At 36.1% G+C, this 19,612-nt stretch overlaps 1 protein-coding gene across 1 annotated transcript; it reads right to left on the bottom strand.

Annotated features, from left to right (window-relative positions):
* Positions 1 to 6,102: 6,102 nt before the first annotated feature.
* On the bottom strand, positions 6,103 to 19,607 carry nmrk1 (nicotinamide riboside kinase 1). The gene is made up of 9 exons (XM_088910555.1): positions 19,135 to 19,607; positions 17,847 to 17,895; positions 17,500 to 17,590; positions 16,603 to 16,651; positions 15,018 to 15,195; positions 12,243 to 12,314; positions 8,866 to 8,972; positions 7,673 to 7,756; positions 6,103 to 7,342 (listed from the first exon to the last, which is right to left on the bottom strand). The coding sequence occupies exons 2-9, from the start codon at positions 17,873 to 17,875 to the stop codon at positions 7,320 to 7,322; spliced, it is 633 nt and encodes a 210-aa protein (XP_088766681.1). The 5' UTR covers positions 17,876 to 17,895; positions 19,135 to 19,607; the 3' UTR covers positions 6,103 to 7,319.
* Between the last annotated feature and the right edge of the window lie 5 nt (positions 19,608 to 19,612).

Genomic DNA, 19,612 nt, shown 5'->3' with positions numbered 1-19,612 from the left:
TGAACCTTTAGAAAGAATGGACAGAAATACACATCGCTTGGAAAAAATAGGGAGAATACAGGCAATACTGAAAAACTTACAAGCCCACAAAAAGGAATTCACATAACATAAAAACAGCAATGTAGAATATTATTTTTGTTGGCTAAAATTGTGTATTTTTAAGTGATCCTAAATTATTTCTTAAACTAAGATTTGTTTCAATTTTTAACACCCCTTTAGTATTAATAATTGAATTACAAGCATATGCCATTCTTTTTAAATATTACATATAATACTTCACATATTATTACTACTTCTTAATGGTAATGATACATCTCAGTTTCAGTCTGTGTTTAGCTGTATATACTGTATAGCACAGAGATTGTTTAGGTGTGATCAAATGATCAGCTCATGAATGCATCTTTTATTAAATTAAAACAATTATTCCAAACCTTCATTAGAACTCCATTTCGAATCTGGGTCATGTCATTAGCCAGCAGTGACCAGGATTCCCCAAGCACAGGCACACAATTGGCTAGGTGGGGATAAGTGGAGGATAAGGATAAGGTGGGAATAGTGGCTGCTGGTAAATGACAAGGCAACGTATGTGGTCACCACCAACTTCAATCATTCGGATCTATGAGCACCTTGTAATGTGCCCATTGATGCATATAGAAGGCATCAGTGTGTGGGATTTATTATATATAGCCAGAGAACTAGACTAAATGTGGTGACATCTGTCACTTTCAGTTGAAGCCACTGAGGAAAAACAGAACCCAAGGATCCAGCAAAGACGTGTTTGCTTCACATAAAGGGAAGGATTGTCACCTTTTAGTCCTTCGGTTAAGTTGAACGGGTGAATATTGCAGCAGCATTCTCTGTCCCCTAGGTTCTTCAGCTAATCTTGAATGTTGTCAACTATTTGAAAACTGTGACCAACACCTTTTTTTAGCCTGATGCAACTCTGCTTTCAGCGTAGCCACATTGAAAGCCACAGGTTTTTCCATGACCTTGACCTGACAGGTGAAATCCTGGCTAATAGAAAGGAATCATGTGACATGAAAGGTTTCATGTTAAAGGATATTAGCATTATTCATCTATCCATTTTTTAGACCACTTCATCTAGTTCAGGTTTTCAGGATAGACAGAGGCTATCCTGGCAACCAACAGGCACAAGGCAGTATACACCATGGATGGGATGCCAGTCCATCGTAGAGCACCCACAGGCACATGTTCACACTAGGGCTGATTTTCCCAATTAACCTACGGGTATGTCTTTGGACTGTGGGAGGAAACCCACAAGAACACAGGGTGAGAATATTGTACAAACTCCTTGCAGACAGCACACTAGGAATTGAAGCCAGGGTACCAGCCAGAAACCTGGCCTAACTAAAATCATTTTAAAACTATTTTTCATAATTCAATCCAGTACAGTACTTGATACTATATATATATAGCAATTGCTCTCACCTCTGCCAGTCATTTAGGCTCTAGCTGTTATCCCACTTAAATTCCCTCTCTCTGTCAGGAACAACACCAATTTCTATGTGTTTCTTCTTCTTTTTCAATAAAGAATAAACCACTTTTCTGCATAAATCCCTAAAATTAATCTCATCAATGCTCCAGTTGGAAAAAAAAGATGTCACTTCTGTTTTCAACATATTTCAACACTATGCTCTGAAGCTTTTTTGGTATCACTGTATGATGGCCTCCCATGAGAAAAATAACTTTAATCTCATTATTGTTTTTTTAATTAAATTTTATACAGTAGCAATGGGATTGTGACTGCTGCTGGCAAGCCATAACATTCATTCAGTTCAGTGTATACTAACAAGGAACATTTAGTGAAAGGAAAGAATCAAGGGTTCACCAAATTTTAAAAAAAACATGGCACATCTCAGCCAAAAACCTTGTACAAACAATTGTCAAATGCTTTCAAGGCCTAGATGTTACAACTTACAAATTCAAGAACTTTCAGTTTTCAAAGACATTATATGAAATCTATATAGATTTTAGGTACTGAAGGGACTCCAGTTCTTTAAAATATAACTTTTCCATTTAAGAGTTCCTTGTTAATGGGCAAACCATACACCAGTTCAATAATATCTTTACAGTATGTTGACTCAGATTGGACTTGCACACAGAAAGAGCTTATGCAGTAGAATTCAGCACTTACCGTTTTCATCTGCTTTGTGGTCCTATTTTTATCTCAGGACTTTATCGTAATTTATACATTTCTCAGGAGTTATGAAACAACACCTTGTTTACTTTAACCAGTCATCAACCTCTAAACCCTTTACTAACAGATAACATTTAGCCCGGTAATGTTACTATTTATGCAAATACGAATTGTGGAAACAGCTGAAAAGATCATTGGAACCTCCCTCCTTTCCATTTCTGTCACCTATCACAAACCCTGCTTACACAAGGCCTCCAGTATAGTAGATGACTCCTCCCATCCCTCCCAAAAACTCTTCACCCTCCGCAGTGTACCGGCTAGCTCCACCTGTGACAGAGTGCTTGTTATTTTTTTTCTTTCTGAATGTGAAATACTCCAATACTTCCCCCTACCCTTCTGGTTTGTTTGAGAGAGTGTATGTGATACTAATGAAGTGTGAATGATACTTACCCTTTTTGTTGTTTCCCCAAAAGCACTGCAGTGTTTCCCCCAGTGGAGTATTGTATTGTATTGTTTTGTTTTGTTTTGTGTAGATCAATATGGCCACCAGTCACCTTTCCTGTTTGTAGCATCACACAAATGATCTTAAAGGGAAAGGTTACTGGTGAGCCATCTATAAATAACCTGTCACGATCGTTACTCCTCCTCTTAAGGGCGCTCCAGCCCTTCCTCGTTCTGTCCCATTCCCCACACCTGTTCCTTATTCCAGCCCCTCTTTAGTTCCACCTTTAAAGCCAGACGCAGGCGTTTGCCCGGTGCTTCTCATTGAATCCCGTTTTGTGAGAGCCCGGGGTCCTGCCGCGTCTGGCTCCGTTATGGTTTTAGTTTCCTGTTCCTAAATCCTTGTTCTGCCGGTCCCGACCCGGTTCTGGTTTTTTAATTACTTTGGATGGATCCCCTGGTCTTGGACTTTGCCTTCCGTTTTGGTTTTCCCTTTTGGATTTATGCTTGGATTGTTTGCCCCGGACTCACTTCCCCTGGACACCTGCTCACCTCGGACACGCCCCCCTGTCTCCTGACCGACTCCTGCATGATATTTTTCCCTATTGTTTCTTCACCTTTCGGATCGTGTCGTCCGCATAGGGCCCGGAAAGAACTGTTCCTGAGTGATGTAAGGTTAGTTGTTTTGTTTAAGTGAATATATCACAGTTGCATGACTCTGTTAAAATTTATAAGTTATTTTGGGATGGCTAAATACTTTATTTTGATCAATCTGCCCATCTCTGTTAACAGAAATGTGAGCGAGACTGGAGAGCTCAGTATGGAGGAGGGTGCTTTGGAGGAAAGGTGTGGAGAGTACTTCTGTGAGGGTTTTTTTTTTGTTATCCCTATTTTTTTGGCAATAAATCCAGTTTTGTTTGCATTTGAAGACTGCTTGTGGGAGTTTCTTTTCTTTTGAGCCAAGCCTGGTCACTTGGCCGGTGACTCTGGAACAGCTTCTTCCCTCAGGCCGTCAGGCTCTTCAACACCCTGGAATCTACTTCCACCCACCCCAATTCCAGAAACGGGGTTTAAATCCCCCCCAGTGTGTTGTGTTGATTGTATTATGTATTTGCCTTGAAATTTGCACTATCTGCACTTTGCACTTTGTGTATCCCGTCTACAATATCTATGTCAGTGTCCTGTCTGTATTTGCACCGTGGACGAGGAGGAGATATTTTGTTCCACTGTATACTTGTATATGGCTGGAATGACAAATAAACGCGAACTTGAACTTGGACTGCCAGTAAAGCAAACTTTAGGTTTAACGAAGACTAATGTTGACCTTTCATTAGCAGTACATATTGCTTCTGCAACACTGTACAAAATCTGAACCTGATGAATGAATCTTTTCCGAGAAAAATATGTTCTCAACTATGCAGGATGTTCTGTGTATTTTACTGCATGAGTTACATCTGAAGCACGCTGCATCTCTTGCAATTAAACATACAACAAAGTGCTTTCATACCACATGTAATTAAGAGGAATTCCATAGAAACATTTTCCATAGAAAAATAATATTGTAACCAAGTGGCTTAGAATTTAAAGTTCTCAAGACAAAAAAGATAATAAAAGATAGGTACAGTGTTTACAGGAAGATCTTAAATGTTCACAAAGATGATAGATGAAAGTGATTATAGGAAGAACGATTACTTTCGTAAACAGAGTAATTGATCATGTTTTACCAATATGTTAAACACGTGCCATGAAATTATGTTTTAAATAAAAACACAATTTCAATATTACATTCGGATTTATGCTGTTTAAGAGTAAAGAAGAAAATGCTTTCTCTATCAAATTATTTGTAGTTTAAGTCTCTGAGAAGTGAACAACCATTTTCTTTGAAATTACAAAAAGATGTCTAATGGGTCCGAGTTAATCAATGCACTCTCACAGCAGATCCATGAAATTCTGGTACATTTAATAGTAACAATGTGACTACTCCTGTAAGTCTGAGTTTTATGTTCTCAAGTTTTATGTTACCAAATCTCAAATAATGTTTTTGTGTTGTTGCTCAGAAAATGTCAAAGAACATTTGTTCAAAACTTGATTTGCTGACGTCTTTAAACCCTTACCATACTGTAACCAAGTTTTAGGAAATACGCTGAAATGTAACAATGTTAAATACAAATAGCAATATCTATTCATTCACTGCTATGTTTTAACAGCAAATTATAATGTGGTTTAAAGAGTCTGGAGTCTGTGATTTGGCTCATGAAAAAGTGACAGGGAGAAAGAATCTCGGAAGAAATGTGTTGGGAACAGAAGAGGGAGGGGTTGAGAATGTGCCAACACCAAATGCCTCGGCATTATATGGAAAAGATCTGGGGATCTGGGGACCACAGAGAGGTCTCTGTAAATCAACTTTAGAAAGTTTTTTTTTTTCCCTTAAAGAAATAATTTGACAGTATGGAGGTAAAAATTGGAGACTGGGCGATCCTGAAAGACTCAACCAATTTGATGAGCCTGGAAGTCCCCACATTATCAGTGTCAGGTCAGGGCTAGGCGATTAGGTGAATGTAAAAGGGTCTGTCCGAGTGATGGAGTATAATTGCCAGAGAACCACTGGGGTTGGATGGTCTTTAGTGGACCATAGTGTTCTTGGTTTGTGCAAAAGTAACACAATAGGTACCAGTGAGGTGGAACTGTTGTCATGAGAGACAAGCTATTCCTCCAGTTAACTCATAACTGCATAACTTTTAGCATTAGAAATGATCGGATAAGAGAATGAGAGTGCTTAATAAATGTGTGGACATTTCTCATTTCTCCTGTTCTGGTGCAGGGATTCTAGTGATGAGTGAATTTAATCAAGATGACCATTAAGAGGTTATGGAATTGAAAAAGGGCTTGTAAATCCAAATAGGAACAGGTAAAGCAGGAGACAAAATTAAGCCTAGGCTATAAAAGCTGTACACAGTCCTAAGCTAATACTGGACATTTGGAGGCACGCTAACAATCTCAGAAAATGAAAAATTAAATGGTTTAACATACAGTAGTAACAAAATATAATGATCACAGTAAAAACACAAGAACTGGCAAATAGTTAGACAGATAAAAGGAAATCAATTTTGCTTATTCCAAAAGTTAAATATAAACTATAGTGCTGGAAACAGCACAAAGTGCAGAAGTTTTGGACAAAATGTAACTATCTGAAGTGGTGAAGAATGCAAAAGAAAGCAACAATGAGCATTTAAAACCGTCAATTTGGCAAAGTCAGCATTGCAATTAATGTCAAGCGTCCAAATAAAATCATTAAAGGACAACAAAAATATAATTTTAATATCAGTTTAAAAGGAATAAACAACTAAAAACATACAATACAGTTACAAGTGAGGAGGAGCCATTCGGACCACCTAGCTCATTTGGTTTTCCAGTACCCAACTGATAACATTTGGAAAAATAAAAATATTCAACAAGGTCAAAGTGATGAATGTTCTCAAATTAAGATCTGGCAACAAGTCAGGTTTGTACATTTTTGAACATTTCTTTATTTTCCAAACCAAAAACAAAAAACAACACAATTAAATAGTAAATATCTCAACAGCAACATGATATACTGTAAGTCACATCAATTACAACTCAATCTCAAAAACAAATTTTAAAGAGATACTCCTAACCTATACAAACAGAATGTTTTATCTCATGAAGGCCACCTGGTGAGTTTTGGTAGTTCCTAGACTTCACAGGACCACTGCCCCCAAGTATTTTTAAAATCCATTTTTGTTGGTTGGAATTTACATTCAAAAATACACTCGATTCTTGACATTTTATGTAAGATATTTCTAGTGTTATTTTTATTTCTTACAACTTACAACTTGGAATTATTGATTCATTTGGGATATTTATGTCTTACTAGTTCTACAAAAAATTAAAAATGCTGATTAGAAAATCTCACGTAGTTTGTAGAGCATCTGAATGCGAAAAACAAAATATATATCGCATAAACACTATGTGGACCTGAAGAAGGCTCCACGGCCGAAACATTTCGGCTGACATCAGATCTAGCTTATCTTACAGTGTAAGGCCTATGCAGGACCTACTGTACATCTCTGCTCCCTGGGTCCGTCTCACATATTACAAACGACAGGGATTGACAAAAGCTTAACCATATCTATGATTAAGGAACAGAGCACTGTACTGAAGATGAACAAAAACAATTTTCGAGTGTCTCTGCCCTAATTTTGTACTTTTGTATTAGGTACTGATTACTGTAAACATATTAAAATAGGCTAAGTATTTTGCTAATTAATCATCCATTCCTCCATCCATAACACTGTTGCTAAACAATCATTGGTTCATTAAGTGTAATCATTCTTAGCACTATTTAGTTCTGGTAGTAAACTGTTTCTGCACAGATGTTTAATTCTTTTACATAGAATACCTGCTTTTTGCAATCTCAACAGTACATACTGTATAAAAGTTCCTTTTCAGTCTCCTACCCCCTCACCTGCTTGTATTACAATGTTTAGGTGTCTTCCCATGGATTCAGAAGAACACATACTGTAAGTTAAATGAATTAGATTAAACCGTTTAAAACAAAACACTACTAATAAGGCACAGAGGTAAATTATGCCAACTAAAATCAAAGTCTTCATTCAGAAATGCCAAATCTTCACAGCCCATTTCTTGGCACTATGTTTCCACATATGGCATACTGATGTCTTCAATATTATATGAATATTCAATCATTTTCAAGTGTTTTCCCTACATACAAAAAAAGAAGTCATAAGATACATTAATCAAGTTTATTAAAATAAAGTATGATTTCAAAATCAAACTACTTTTGACGTATTTATTTTAAATAAATATTTTACTCAGTACTGTTCAGGAAAATCCATTTAACATTAAACTCTTCACTATGTATAGTATTCTACAGTTACAACTACTGTAAAGAAGCAATGAAAAAAAAGTTTTTATAAGAATTCCAAGAATCTAAAGTATTCTAATCTCTGCTTCCATATTTATTGAAAAATATATGGAAAAAGCCATAAAACGGTTACTATGTTTATTTACGTACCACGCACAGAGATTTACCTGCTAGCTTTTGTATTTCTCTCATTATTTCTTCATGTACAATGGCAAACAATTCATCTCTCATCTTGGTCCCATTCAAATAAACTGAAAAAAAAGAAAAGAAAGAAATGTCAAGTACTTTCAAGGCTTTTATAATTAAGTCCACAACGTATTTCAGGATAAATCCAATATTAGTTTAAAATCCACCATTTAGCTTAAAATCATACACTGAGAGGCATTAAAAATGTAACAATTAAATAGATTTTCCGATAACACTGAAGTAGACAGGAAAATGTCTATAATGCTTTATGCTTTTTTAATGCATCAGTGCATGAGGTTTCAACAGTACCTGTTACTGAATGATTAAGTATAGTACAAAAGGAAGAATAACTGGATACTGAAAATGTTCTGTCCTTTGCATTCTCATTATTAAGTGATGGTAAGCGGAATGTTTGCAAATTGGTAGATTTTTTTTCTTTTTCAAGTATTTTGGCTTTTGATGTATCAGGCGTTCATCAAAGAAGACCGTATTATTTGAAGACTGTAAACATTGCCTTTCTTTTCTTGAGACCCACATGACAACTTTATTCTTCCGGTATAAAAAATGCTATGGCAGAAGAAATCAATTTGCTTAATTTTTCTTTAAAAATTTGATTATTTGACCAAAATTAGTCTGGGTCTTTATAACATGAGTCCTTAATGCCACTTGTCACTGGCAATATGTGACTGACCACTGTTTCTCAGCTGGAGTGATAAATCCAACATAGATGAGGCAACAACATTCTGGCAACAAACTAGATGTACACCAATGACAAAACTGCTTTAATCACACAAGATTAACGGGAAAAATGAGAACAAATGTGTTAACAGGAGGTACAGTAGTTCTTTACTCAAAGGGCTCTGTGTATGAAGCAAGCTGCCCAGCCATGTTGTTTAAACTCCCACAGTATGCTAGCTTCCACCAAGAAACAATTGGATCAGATCCTACAAAGCAGGCTCAGAAGGCTGAATATAACTATTCTTCTACTCTCATTAATAAACATTTTACTGTCTTCAGCATAAAGAAAACAGGAGAGGTCCATTACTGGTGCATTGTTTCTGAAAAAGACACGTTTTACCATTAACATAACAAAACATTCTAAAACCACGAGTAACAATCTCTTATCACAGGACTAAGCATCAGCTCTTTTTTAATTTAAAAAAGTGAAACATACTCAGTGCAGAAACAGTTGCTTCCATTTCCTTTCTGTTTTTCACATACATGGGCCAGACGTGTCCATCAAAGTATCCAGGGGGATCAGGGGGCACATATACTCTAGTACTGCAAATCAAACAGCCATACACCTAAATCAGGCAATCGTATTTGGGGGAATTGTATGGCTAAGAACACACACAGAAGAATGAAACATGATAAAATATGTGTATAAAAATGTTATAAAAACAATACTGATGTTCTGTTTGAACAAGGACCACTCAGGAGCCATTTTAATAACATTTTAAACTTTTAAAATAAAATAAAAATGTTTGAAAATGTACTGAAAAAGAAAAAGTGGTTTCAGACTAGGGAAGGAACCAAGACAATCAAATCATATTCGTGGTTGTCAAATCGGGGCACTCAGCCACTCAAGTGCAAATGCACATGGAACAAAAGTACAGACTGGTTTCTAGAGATAAAGTAATCCATAATATTTTAAACTATATTTTAAACTGTCACTTAATGCTGGTTCATGTGATCAGCAAAGACAACCAAGACCAGCAAAAGAAGAATAAGATAAAAAGCAAAATTCACAAACCTTGTTAAACCTCTGTTAAAGGTTTATTATAATGCTTACAAACCACAGGCTAGAAACCTACTGTACAGTATAGTGAATATAATTCTTGTTTTTTTTGCCTGTAACAAACCTTAAACTCCATGTGGCACAAAATAATTTTCACAATTAACTATAAAAGTGGCAAGGAACATTCCTGGAAAAACAAAATATCAGCCTGAACAATTTGTATTCATGCAATAATCTAAATGGAGAACTGATCTACATTACTAATGTAAATTTCAAAATTCTCTTCTGGGGAAATGACTAAACAGAATTTACCGCAAACCCATTTGCAAAGCATTAGCAACTGTATTAAGTTTGGAAATCAAAATGCCAGGATAGTCCCTGAAGCCATTATGCTATCAACACACTCGGAAGTCCAAAAGAAGTTTGTAGTGCAGTTACACACATTTTAACAAAAGTGAAGAGGGTTTAAGTTTTAAATATGAATACAAAAGGAACCTATTACCTATTTTTATTTTCCTTTCTATTTTTGCTTCCAAGTCAAATGGGTTTGGTAACTTTAAAAATAACTATATGTGAAGAGGGCTCTGTTCTTCTCAAAAATCATGTTTTATTACTTGAAAAGCACTATACTTTATAACATTAAAAACATTAAACCATGAATGCAGTAAAAAGCTCATATCTAAATGTATTTCTTTGGATTCTCATGTTGCATTCAGGACAATATAAAGAAAAACAAGAACATAGGTATAGCTTGTGTATAAAAAATGTTATAAAAAGAATACTGATGTTCTAATTGAACAAGGACCACTCAGGAGGAATTTTAATAAAATTACACTTTATAACATAAAAAACATTAAATCATGAATGCAGTAAAAATCTCACATCTAAAGTATTTCTTTGGATTCTCATGTTGCATTCAGGACAATATAAAGAAAAACAAGAACACAGGTATAGCTTGTGTATAAAAGTGTATAAAACTTTTAATGAAATTTAAAAATTTTTAAATTATTAAATTCTTTGATATTGTTCCAGCTATACAGTAGGTGACTACAGAAGAATCTAGATATAATGGGCAACACCTGGTTTGTGTCAATAATTCCAGCTTCAAAGCAAAGGGATGTTTGACAGAGATGGTTAAGGTTCAGTGATCAAAGTAATCATAAATTTTACCTTGGTTTAATTAACCTTAATTAAGTTCTGGGTAAATGATTAAGTGTCAATGAACAGTCCAGAAAAACAGCATATAAGAGGATGGTGAAGGGGATAATGTACAAATAAAGAACAGACAAGAGACAAGAGAGGGAGGGCGAGAGCTTCTCTTTGTTCCAGATCACCCGAAAAAGGCCAGATTGGAACTAAGTGTTTGAACTTTGTTAAGATTGCCCACTATTCTGCAGTTTTCGACTTTGATTTCCTGTTTAAAGAATCCCTCCACTAAAAACAGCCTCTCCTGGTTAGTGGGTGCATTTTTAGAATAGGAAGATACAGTAGGTTCCCAATAATTTGCTGGCATTTGGGTTTACAGAGAGAGAGATTCAACCACAGGTTTTATTCAATTTAGTTTAGAAGGCAGCTTTCTCTTCTTTTGGCCTTTGTAGGCTTTATTTAAGAGTCAAATACTCGGTAACAGTCTGGCGTTTTCTGGTTGGTTACGACATAAGGTTAATGTGTGTTATATGTTTATGTTGTATGTACATTAGTGTGTGTATTGTCACTTAATAAATATTTGTTTAACCCAGTGTGCCTGAATTATTACTCTTTTCACTAAAGTCGTGCAAGAGAACAAAGATCTAATGTGCTTCTAACTAGGGCTGGGCGATATGGCCAAAAACATTATCACAATAAAAATTTTCATCTCAGTCGATATCGATAATTATCACGATAAATGTCAAATCATTATTTATTTCAAGTTTAAAGGCAGATTTTTTCTCCTGAGTGAAAGTTGAAGAAACCAGACAGTTAATTGGTAAATTAAACAACTCTTTATTTTAAGAACACAACAAACACTTGCCAAACAGCAGAAACATTAAACAAATCTGTTAGCTGCCCGGTCTGCAACACGCACGCGCACTCGCGCAGTATTTTGTGCACATTAGCATATCATGTGCAAAACATAAACATATATATCGAACATTTATCGAACTTTTGTTAAAATTATATCGAGGAAAATTATATCGCGATAATTATCGTTATCGAATTATCGCCCAGCTCTACTTCTAACTATACCAACCTCTTGATTATTTTGTGCAGTACCCTGCCCTTTTATAAGAGAAGGTAATGCTGTTTTCCCTGTGTACATAAATTATCACAACTTTTTTTATAAAAGTCACCATATGCACAGGCATTTAAAGAAAGTTAACTTACAGGAAATTAACTGCATCATATAAACTGATTAAAAACCTTGGATATATTTAAGATTCCAAGGCTGATTCCTAAAACTGCTTCTCTGCCTTTACTCTTTACATTACAATAAGTACTTGTAGCCACTGGCACTTGATTTTTTTCAATTTTAGGCAAATTCTAACTTGCAATATTTGAAATTGATGCTTTAGAGCTCCAGCATGTTATTAGATAAAATGACTTGTGAAAACTGTCAATAAGACAATTAAATGTTTCAAACAAAATCTAAAAACTGCATATCCCGTTCTTTTAAAAACTAAACAAAAGTAACAAATGTGCCTGTCTGGAACATTTTTTCTTTTAAGAGTGTGAATTTGGATTGCTTCAAGCTTGCATGATTTTTCCATATACAGTATCTATGCATAACAATGAGAAATAATGGGGAAGACAAAATCAACAACTACAAAACTTACCATCTTCGTTTTTTGCATACTTCATATGGAACTTGTAAGTAATATCTTCTATCAAATAAATCATTCAAGGGTCTGAAAAAAATGTTTTTTCAATTTTAAAACTGGCAGAAAAGGTGGCAGAAAACATTTACAAAACAAATATCACCATGCTCTGATAATAAAATATATAGTAAAAATATTTATATTTTTATTTTCAGAACTGATGTGCTCATTTATGTCATTGGACTATACTTGCCATATAGACTATACTATATAAAAAAAGTAATGATGATATCTATTAGTCTCCCTGAAGCTACCTACACTTCTAGAATCTGTGAGCCTCATAACTTTTAGAACAGTGGCTAAAATGTAACCTCCTGATCAATGCCTTTCCATTTTGAAAGAACAAAACCTTCACTTAAAATCCCCATTTCCAAACACCTTTTCGTGTTTAAAAAATAAGGACTGAATGTAAGAACTTTTAAGGAATTAAACTAAAACAGATCTTCCCAATAAATGCTTAGGAAGGCCAGTGCCAACAGAACAAAAGCAAGTAATCTGGATTGTCTGAGGGCGTCAGTTACAGTAGGCCATGCATAACACAAGACTGTTGTGATACAAGTGGCATTGAGAGGGTCAAGAAACACCACACTAGTGTTCTGAATAAGTATTCCTGATTTGGCTTTTGCAGACAACCTCAACAAAATTGCTTTCTTACAGTCGACTAATATCAGGAGCTTTTAGAATCAGTACTGTGTGGATGTTTGGTTTGTATGTAATTGATGAAATTCCTGATCTTTACCAAAATCTTTGGACATTTTTTTTATTTTTGTTTCCTTACTGTGACTTGGAACTGTGCTGCGTGCAGTTCTGGCATTGGGCACAAGCAAGGAATGCGACTGCAAGTGTGTCATCGGCCAACAGCAGTGTCGCACAAGTACTTGACACCAGTGACAAACCAAGGGGTTAAGTGGCTTTACAAGTTCTATATAAAGTAATAATAATAATAATAATAAAAATAATAATTGCTTACACTTATATAGCGCTTTTCTGGACACTCCACTCAAAGCGCTTTACAGGTAATGGGGACTCCCCTACTCTTTTCGAGAAGCGCCCTGGGATTTTTAATGACCACAGAGAGTCAGGACCTCGGTTTTACGTCTCATCCGAAGGACAGCACCTGTTTTTACAGTATAGTGTCCCCGTCACTATACTGGGGCATTAGGACCCACATGGACCACAGGGTGAGCGCCCCCTGCTGGCCCCACTAACACCTCTTCCAGCAGCAACCTAGTTTTTCCCAGGAGGTCTCCCATCTGACCAGGTACTGACCAGGCTCACACCTGCTTAGCTTCAGTGGGTTGCCAGTTGTGAGTTGCAGGGTGATATGGCTGCTGGCCATAAGTAAGCAAGCAACAGGAGCAAGACAGGGTACACCCTGAAAGTGGAAGTCCACCACAGGGCAAACAGACACAAGCACAGACATGCACACTCACTCCAGGGCCAATTTTCCCAGAGGACAGTTAGTCTAGCAGTATGTTTTTGGACTGTGGGAGGAAACCAGAGTGCCCTAGGGGATATCCACACAAACACAAGGGGAACTAACACCTCACAAATAGCAACCTAGGTCCAGAATTGAATCCAGGGCCCCAGCGCTGCGAGGCAGCCATGCTAACCACTGCACCACCATGCTGCCTTAATAGAATAATAATCTCATTTAATTATGCTATTTATCATTTTTACATTGCATAATATTATTAATATGGAATTTTATTTTTTGTATACTTTTCAAGTACTTAAAATGGCATACAATGCTTTGTTAGAAAGTAAAAATATAATGACATATAATTCTTCTAATGTGGTCATTACAAATCCCAGGGCGTTTCTTGAAAAGAGTAGGGGTGTCATCCTGGTGTCCTGGCCAAATTTCCCATTGGCCTTTAAAAATCATGGCCTCCTAATAATCCCTAATAATCCCCATCTATAAATTGGCTTCATCACTCTGTTCTCCTTCCCACTGATAGCTGATGTGTGGTGAGTGTTCTGGCACAATATGGCTCCTGTTGCATCATCCAGGTGGAGCTGCACATTGGTGGTGGTGGAGGAGAAAGCACTTTGAGTGAAGTGTCCAGAACGGCACTACATAAGTGTAAGCAATTATTGTTAAGTATTATGTGGAAGGGGGGGACTATATGTCCTAGCAGAATCTAGAACTATATTAAAATCAAAGCATTGTTTTCTATCAGTGGCAGCACTGACATCTATTTGGAAAGCTATAAATCAATTAAGCACCACTTAGTTGAACCCTGGTTAATGAGAAAAAAAGTCTCCATCTGATGTTGCTGCACCAAAAAATTCTAACTAGGATGTCTACAGTAACTGACACTTCATGTAATTTTTGATGGTAAGAATAAAGTAAGCATTTATCTTTTACAATATCAACATCTACAGTAGTACACAGTTGAGAATGTATAGAAACTGCCTTATTGTTGTGTATGGATAGACATTAGTTTTAAAAAAAATGGTCTTTTAAGAGCAATCCACATACCTGCAGTTACCAATTATAAAACAGTATGGAGTATTTATCATGCTTATTATTGCCAAATTAGAAGATGTCACAGAGATTTGCAGAGATCTGGGGGCCCCATAAATTGTGCATTACTTTGTACATGCAGTGGATTTTCATTTTAATATTTTCAAGTATACTTTAATCTCTCAAAATCTGTAATGGCCATAAAAACTGTTTTGTACAACACGTGAGGCTAAAAAAGCATTTTACTCCTGTTAGGTACTTACTTGTAGTTATAGAGTAGAAAGCCCTCTATTATGAGTATGTACACATCATCTCGCACTTCAGCTGAATCATTAAAGTCTGGAGGATTTTTCAATTCATGAATTTTTAAAAATGACCTTGGGTCCTTTCTCCAGGATTCAATGTCAAGCATCATACTATCCATGTCAAGGGCATCAATAACTAAAATCACAAACCAAGACATAAGTGAGTTTTTTATGCCATATAGATGCATAACAAACTTGTAAATTCACTAAAAGCCCCAAAATTCCCTGTGTTACAACAGTTTTTTTTTTCAAAAGCCACTTATTTGTAACTTAACTGTACACCCTGTAACATAAGAAACTGAACTTCCATCATCTAAATGAAGGTTTAAGAATGTATTTTGCAGTGTAAAGCTTCAATCACTGTGTGATATTTTTGCTGCAATTATTTTCAGACAGAGTAAAAAGTTAATTTGGCAAACAAATATGCAAACCCATAGGTTTCACTGATATACAGTATGTAAGGTAAGGGGTCAGCAGTGTAGCCAAATAAACTATAAGTGTGTAGACCTCTGCATTTTTCTGTGTTATGTTGTGTTGTAGTTGCATATGTCAATACCAAGAGAAAATTATTAAAATATTCAAATTATTCAGTTCCATTTTCAAAGATAACAATGCTCAGGCTTTTTTTACACACAACTTTAATCATCTTCTCCAAAGGAGGAATAGTCACACTTTATTTTGGGCATACTGGACAGCATTTCCCCCCCAAAAAAAGTGTCACTGGACTCCTCAGGTGCAGCTGTAGAACTGTTACTCTGAAGTATCAAATGTTACTTCCCTGCTAAAAACACTGGGCCAGCACATTAATAATGCCACACCATTCAACACAATAGCTCTGAATTTAGGAATGACATTGTTATCAGTCAATTCAATTTTACAGAACATACACAGAATCTTAAGAAAGTGTCAAGAGGAGACAAGATGGCGATTCCTCGATTCCTATATTCCCTTTAGAAAGCACTGGGAAGTGATGTACCATCTTCAGTCACCTGACCAAATGATGGAAACAATTAGTCATGTGACAAGGATAAACAAGGATTTGGAGGCATGGAACTTGGCTGCTGTTGCTTCTGAGGGAGAAATGAGCAAGGAAGCAGCCAATCAAAAGACCCACTGTATGAAGTGTGAGTCCTGGAGAGAAACCTTGTATTTTTTAAACAAGGGTTTTTTGGTAGTTTAGCTGCCCAACTTTATTTATGTAGGGAACTTTGAAAAAGATTTGTAGAGGCTCAACAGAGCTAGGGTTTTGTATTTTGAGTTTATTTCCTCGCACCATAAATGAAGATAGCTATTTTAACCTTGTGTCTCTTATACCGAGGCCTGCCTATTCAAAGGTTATGTTGTGGCTTCCTGCCTTTGGGTATATGTATGATTCTATAATACTGTAATCTGTTAGTATCACCAAATGTCACCGAAGGTATGCCTATAAATAAAGCGATTATTTTAAAATAGTTTTTACTATGTACTCTTAAATGTAAAACAATTCCCCCATTAGATGGAACACCATGGGATTCTAATACTATTTCCAGAATATCTGTTTTACCATCATACTGTTTGAAACCCCTGCTGTCCACTGCTACCAGAGAATCATCCTGTAAAATAAATAAGTGAATAAATAATTATGCAAGCTACACAACAGACATATGTGTATGTGCCTAAGAAGCAGCAAGAGAAGGCCACACCCTTTGTTAATCCAAGCTTTATACACTTCTCAACTGCAAAGCTTTTCAAAGTCAAATGTGACTTTTGTTTTTAAAAGAATCTCAGACAATTACACAAAAAAGTTAGGTGATCTCAAGGGGACACAGATTTCATGTAGTCTTTACTTCAAAGATATACAGTATGTAACCACACATTTACTTTTATATTTAAAGTGAATGTCTCTAAATATTGACGACTACTTGATGACACTGGGTTGAACACAAAATCTGTTCTTCTTTTAATATGACCAAATGTATGCATAGAATAACCCAAAAATAAAATAACATTGTACTTATCATATTAATTCCATGATCTCAAATACAATTTGCTTGACTGTAAAGCAAAAGTAAGTTTTATGTCATTGTCCTAAAACCATTGGAGGGCAAGTTACATGTTTGGTGTTTCAGATTTCCCCACTATTTCCATCACTCTTTGAGAAGAGTGTATGAACTGGATTGCATACAGTCATTCCACCTATATTCAATATGGCAAAACCATTTTTAAAAGTGTTCAATCAGATATCTAAAACATATTTAATTGGTCTTTGCTTGTTGATTGTGCTTTGGGATGCAAACAAACATGTTAAGAGCTTTACACCTGGTTTTCAGCAAAGAAGACCCATTTGTTTCCTTCATAATGCATATCTTTCTATGCACATTCTTTTCTAGACAGTTCATACACATCACTATTAATAAAATATTAACTACAATGAAAAGAACTGAATCAATTTGAATCTTACCTTGAAATATTTATCCTGCGATATGATGAAAGTGTTGGGAATATGTTCATGAACTTTGTTTGCCAATGTGGTTTTTCCACCATTTGTGACTCTGTGATACAGAAAGAAGAGAATCTGTAAAACTTCTAATCAGTAAGAAAAGTACAGTAAGAACATATGGAAGGCAGTGTCCAGAAACACATACATTACAAACTGTCCAAGTATATAGTACTGTGGTACTGGAGCCCATCTGCAGGGCTCTAGTGCAAAGAAGCGGACGTCACATACTGTGTTGGTTATTTGAAAATATAAATTGCCAATAAATTATGTGATGATAAACAAAGGAAATAACATCTGCATATACTTACCCCCCAATTCCAATAATTAATTGTCTCATGATTTTTGGTTGAAAATATCCTGCAAATGAAATTTGACCATTTTAATAACTTTTGTAACTTAAAACAGACAGTTGTTTCTGCATTGGAACTAACCAACTTCATTACTGAGTCCCTGTAACCTGTTCTGGTCAGTGCCTTTACTGAGAGAGCCACTTGTGAAGTCCCTCCTGGACTTTATTCCTATGCTTCACTAATAAGTCCCAGAAATGTGTTTGTGTTCCCACAGACTTAAACCTGTTGCTTTCACACCCAAGCTAAAATGAACTGGCCCTTTCTCACAAAAATCCCTAACAGACAGTGTTTCTCAGTTACAATATCATCTTGAAGTTAATGAGCTCTCTGATCTTCTTCAGCCGGGGTTCAGACAGACAAAATAACAAAACTGTTCTGAGTAAGGTAAAGATTTGCTCATGTTTTTCTGAGTCTGGGTAAGTTCATATTCTGGTGCTTCTGGAATTAAGGGTAGAATTGCCAGATACTGTCAATAACAACAACCTACTGGATTGCATGGAAAAGATCACGGGTATATTGCTTAACTGGTTTGGCTCCAGTTTGGTAATGAGGTCACTTTGTTAATCTGATATTGTCCTATGTTTTCAAGGAGTCCCACAAGGTCCTATGCTGGGACCTTTATTTAGTACTCATATGGTGTGATAATAATAATTGCTTATACTTATATAGCGCTTTTCTGGACACTCAAATCAAAGCACTTTACAGGTAATGGGGACTCCCCTCCACCACCACCAATGTGCAGCCCCCACCTGGATGATGCGACGGCAGCCATAGTGCGCCAGAACGCTCAGCACACATCAGCTATCAGTGGGGAGGAGAGCAGAGTAATGAAGCCATTTCATAGATGGGGATTATTAGGAGCTCCTGTGTTAACTAAAAGAACTCTATGACAGCACAAAGTTTTTGTTCTCCCTAAATTGCTTTGGCTCCCTTTGAATTTGAGTAACTTTTAAGGTTCTCATATCCACGTTTAAAGCACCGAACGATCTAACTTTAAGGATTTACTGCGTAAGCATATTTTTTTCTTTGCTATTGCCATAGCTTTGAAGTTGAATTTTTCGAAAAGCGTCCATACATTAAAATGCATGACCAAACCACTAATGTTTACTACAGTGGGTCAATTTTTTTTGAAAAATTTTTTGAAGAAAATTTGAATGCATTTTTTTCGCCTAAATTTAGTATTAACGTATTAGTATTAGTATTAACGTTTTTTAAATGAAAAGGTGAATAATACAAAGGCAGCTACCTTTTTGCGTCCCTTTCAATGCGTTATTTCAGTATGCCATACAGAATCCTGAAAGGTCTTCAGCAGGTAGGTTGTAGACAAAAGTACCACAAAATCGAAATACTGTAACTAGTGTTCCTCGTACACGTAGTAACCTTTCGTGAAGTTGCTCAGCACTCTCTTCTCAATATAATCAGTCGCCAGTTAAACAGGCTCCATTTTGGTGCAACATTTCTGTAGAAATACAGAAAAGTAGAGAGAGAATGCACAAGAGTGCCTGTCTTTAACAATGTGCCAGTATTGTACATGACCCATGTAGTCACTAATACCCACTAGTAATTTGTCTAAAATGTATTACATAGATCCTGGACACACGTTTGCATTTCCAGCTGCTGTTTCTGTTTTCTTCTCAGCATACAGTACTAAGAATTATTTGAGCCTTAATGGCTAGTTCAAGGGAACAGTTTCGCGGATGTGAGCAGTTTCCTACCATCATGCG

The sequence above is a fragment of the Atractosteus spatula genome, chromosome 3, assembly GCF_055471065.1.
Source record: "Atractosteus spatula isolate fAtrSpa1 chromosome 3, fAtrSpa1.hap1, whole genome shotgun sequence".
In the NCBI taxonomy this organism is placed as follows: domain Eukaryota; kingdom Metazoa; phylum Chordata; class Actinopteri; order Semionotiformes; family Lepisosteidae; genus Atractosteus; species Atractosteus spatula.
This window is presented reverse-complemented; position numbering and strand designations above follow the sequence as displayed.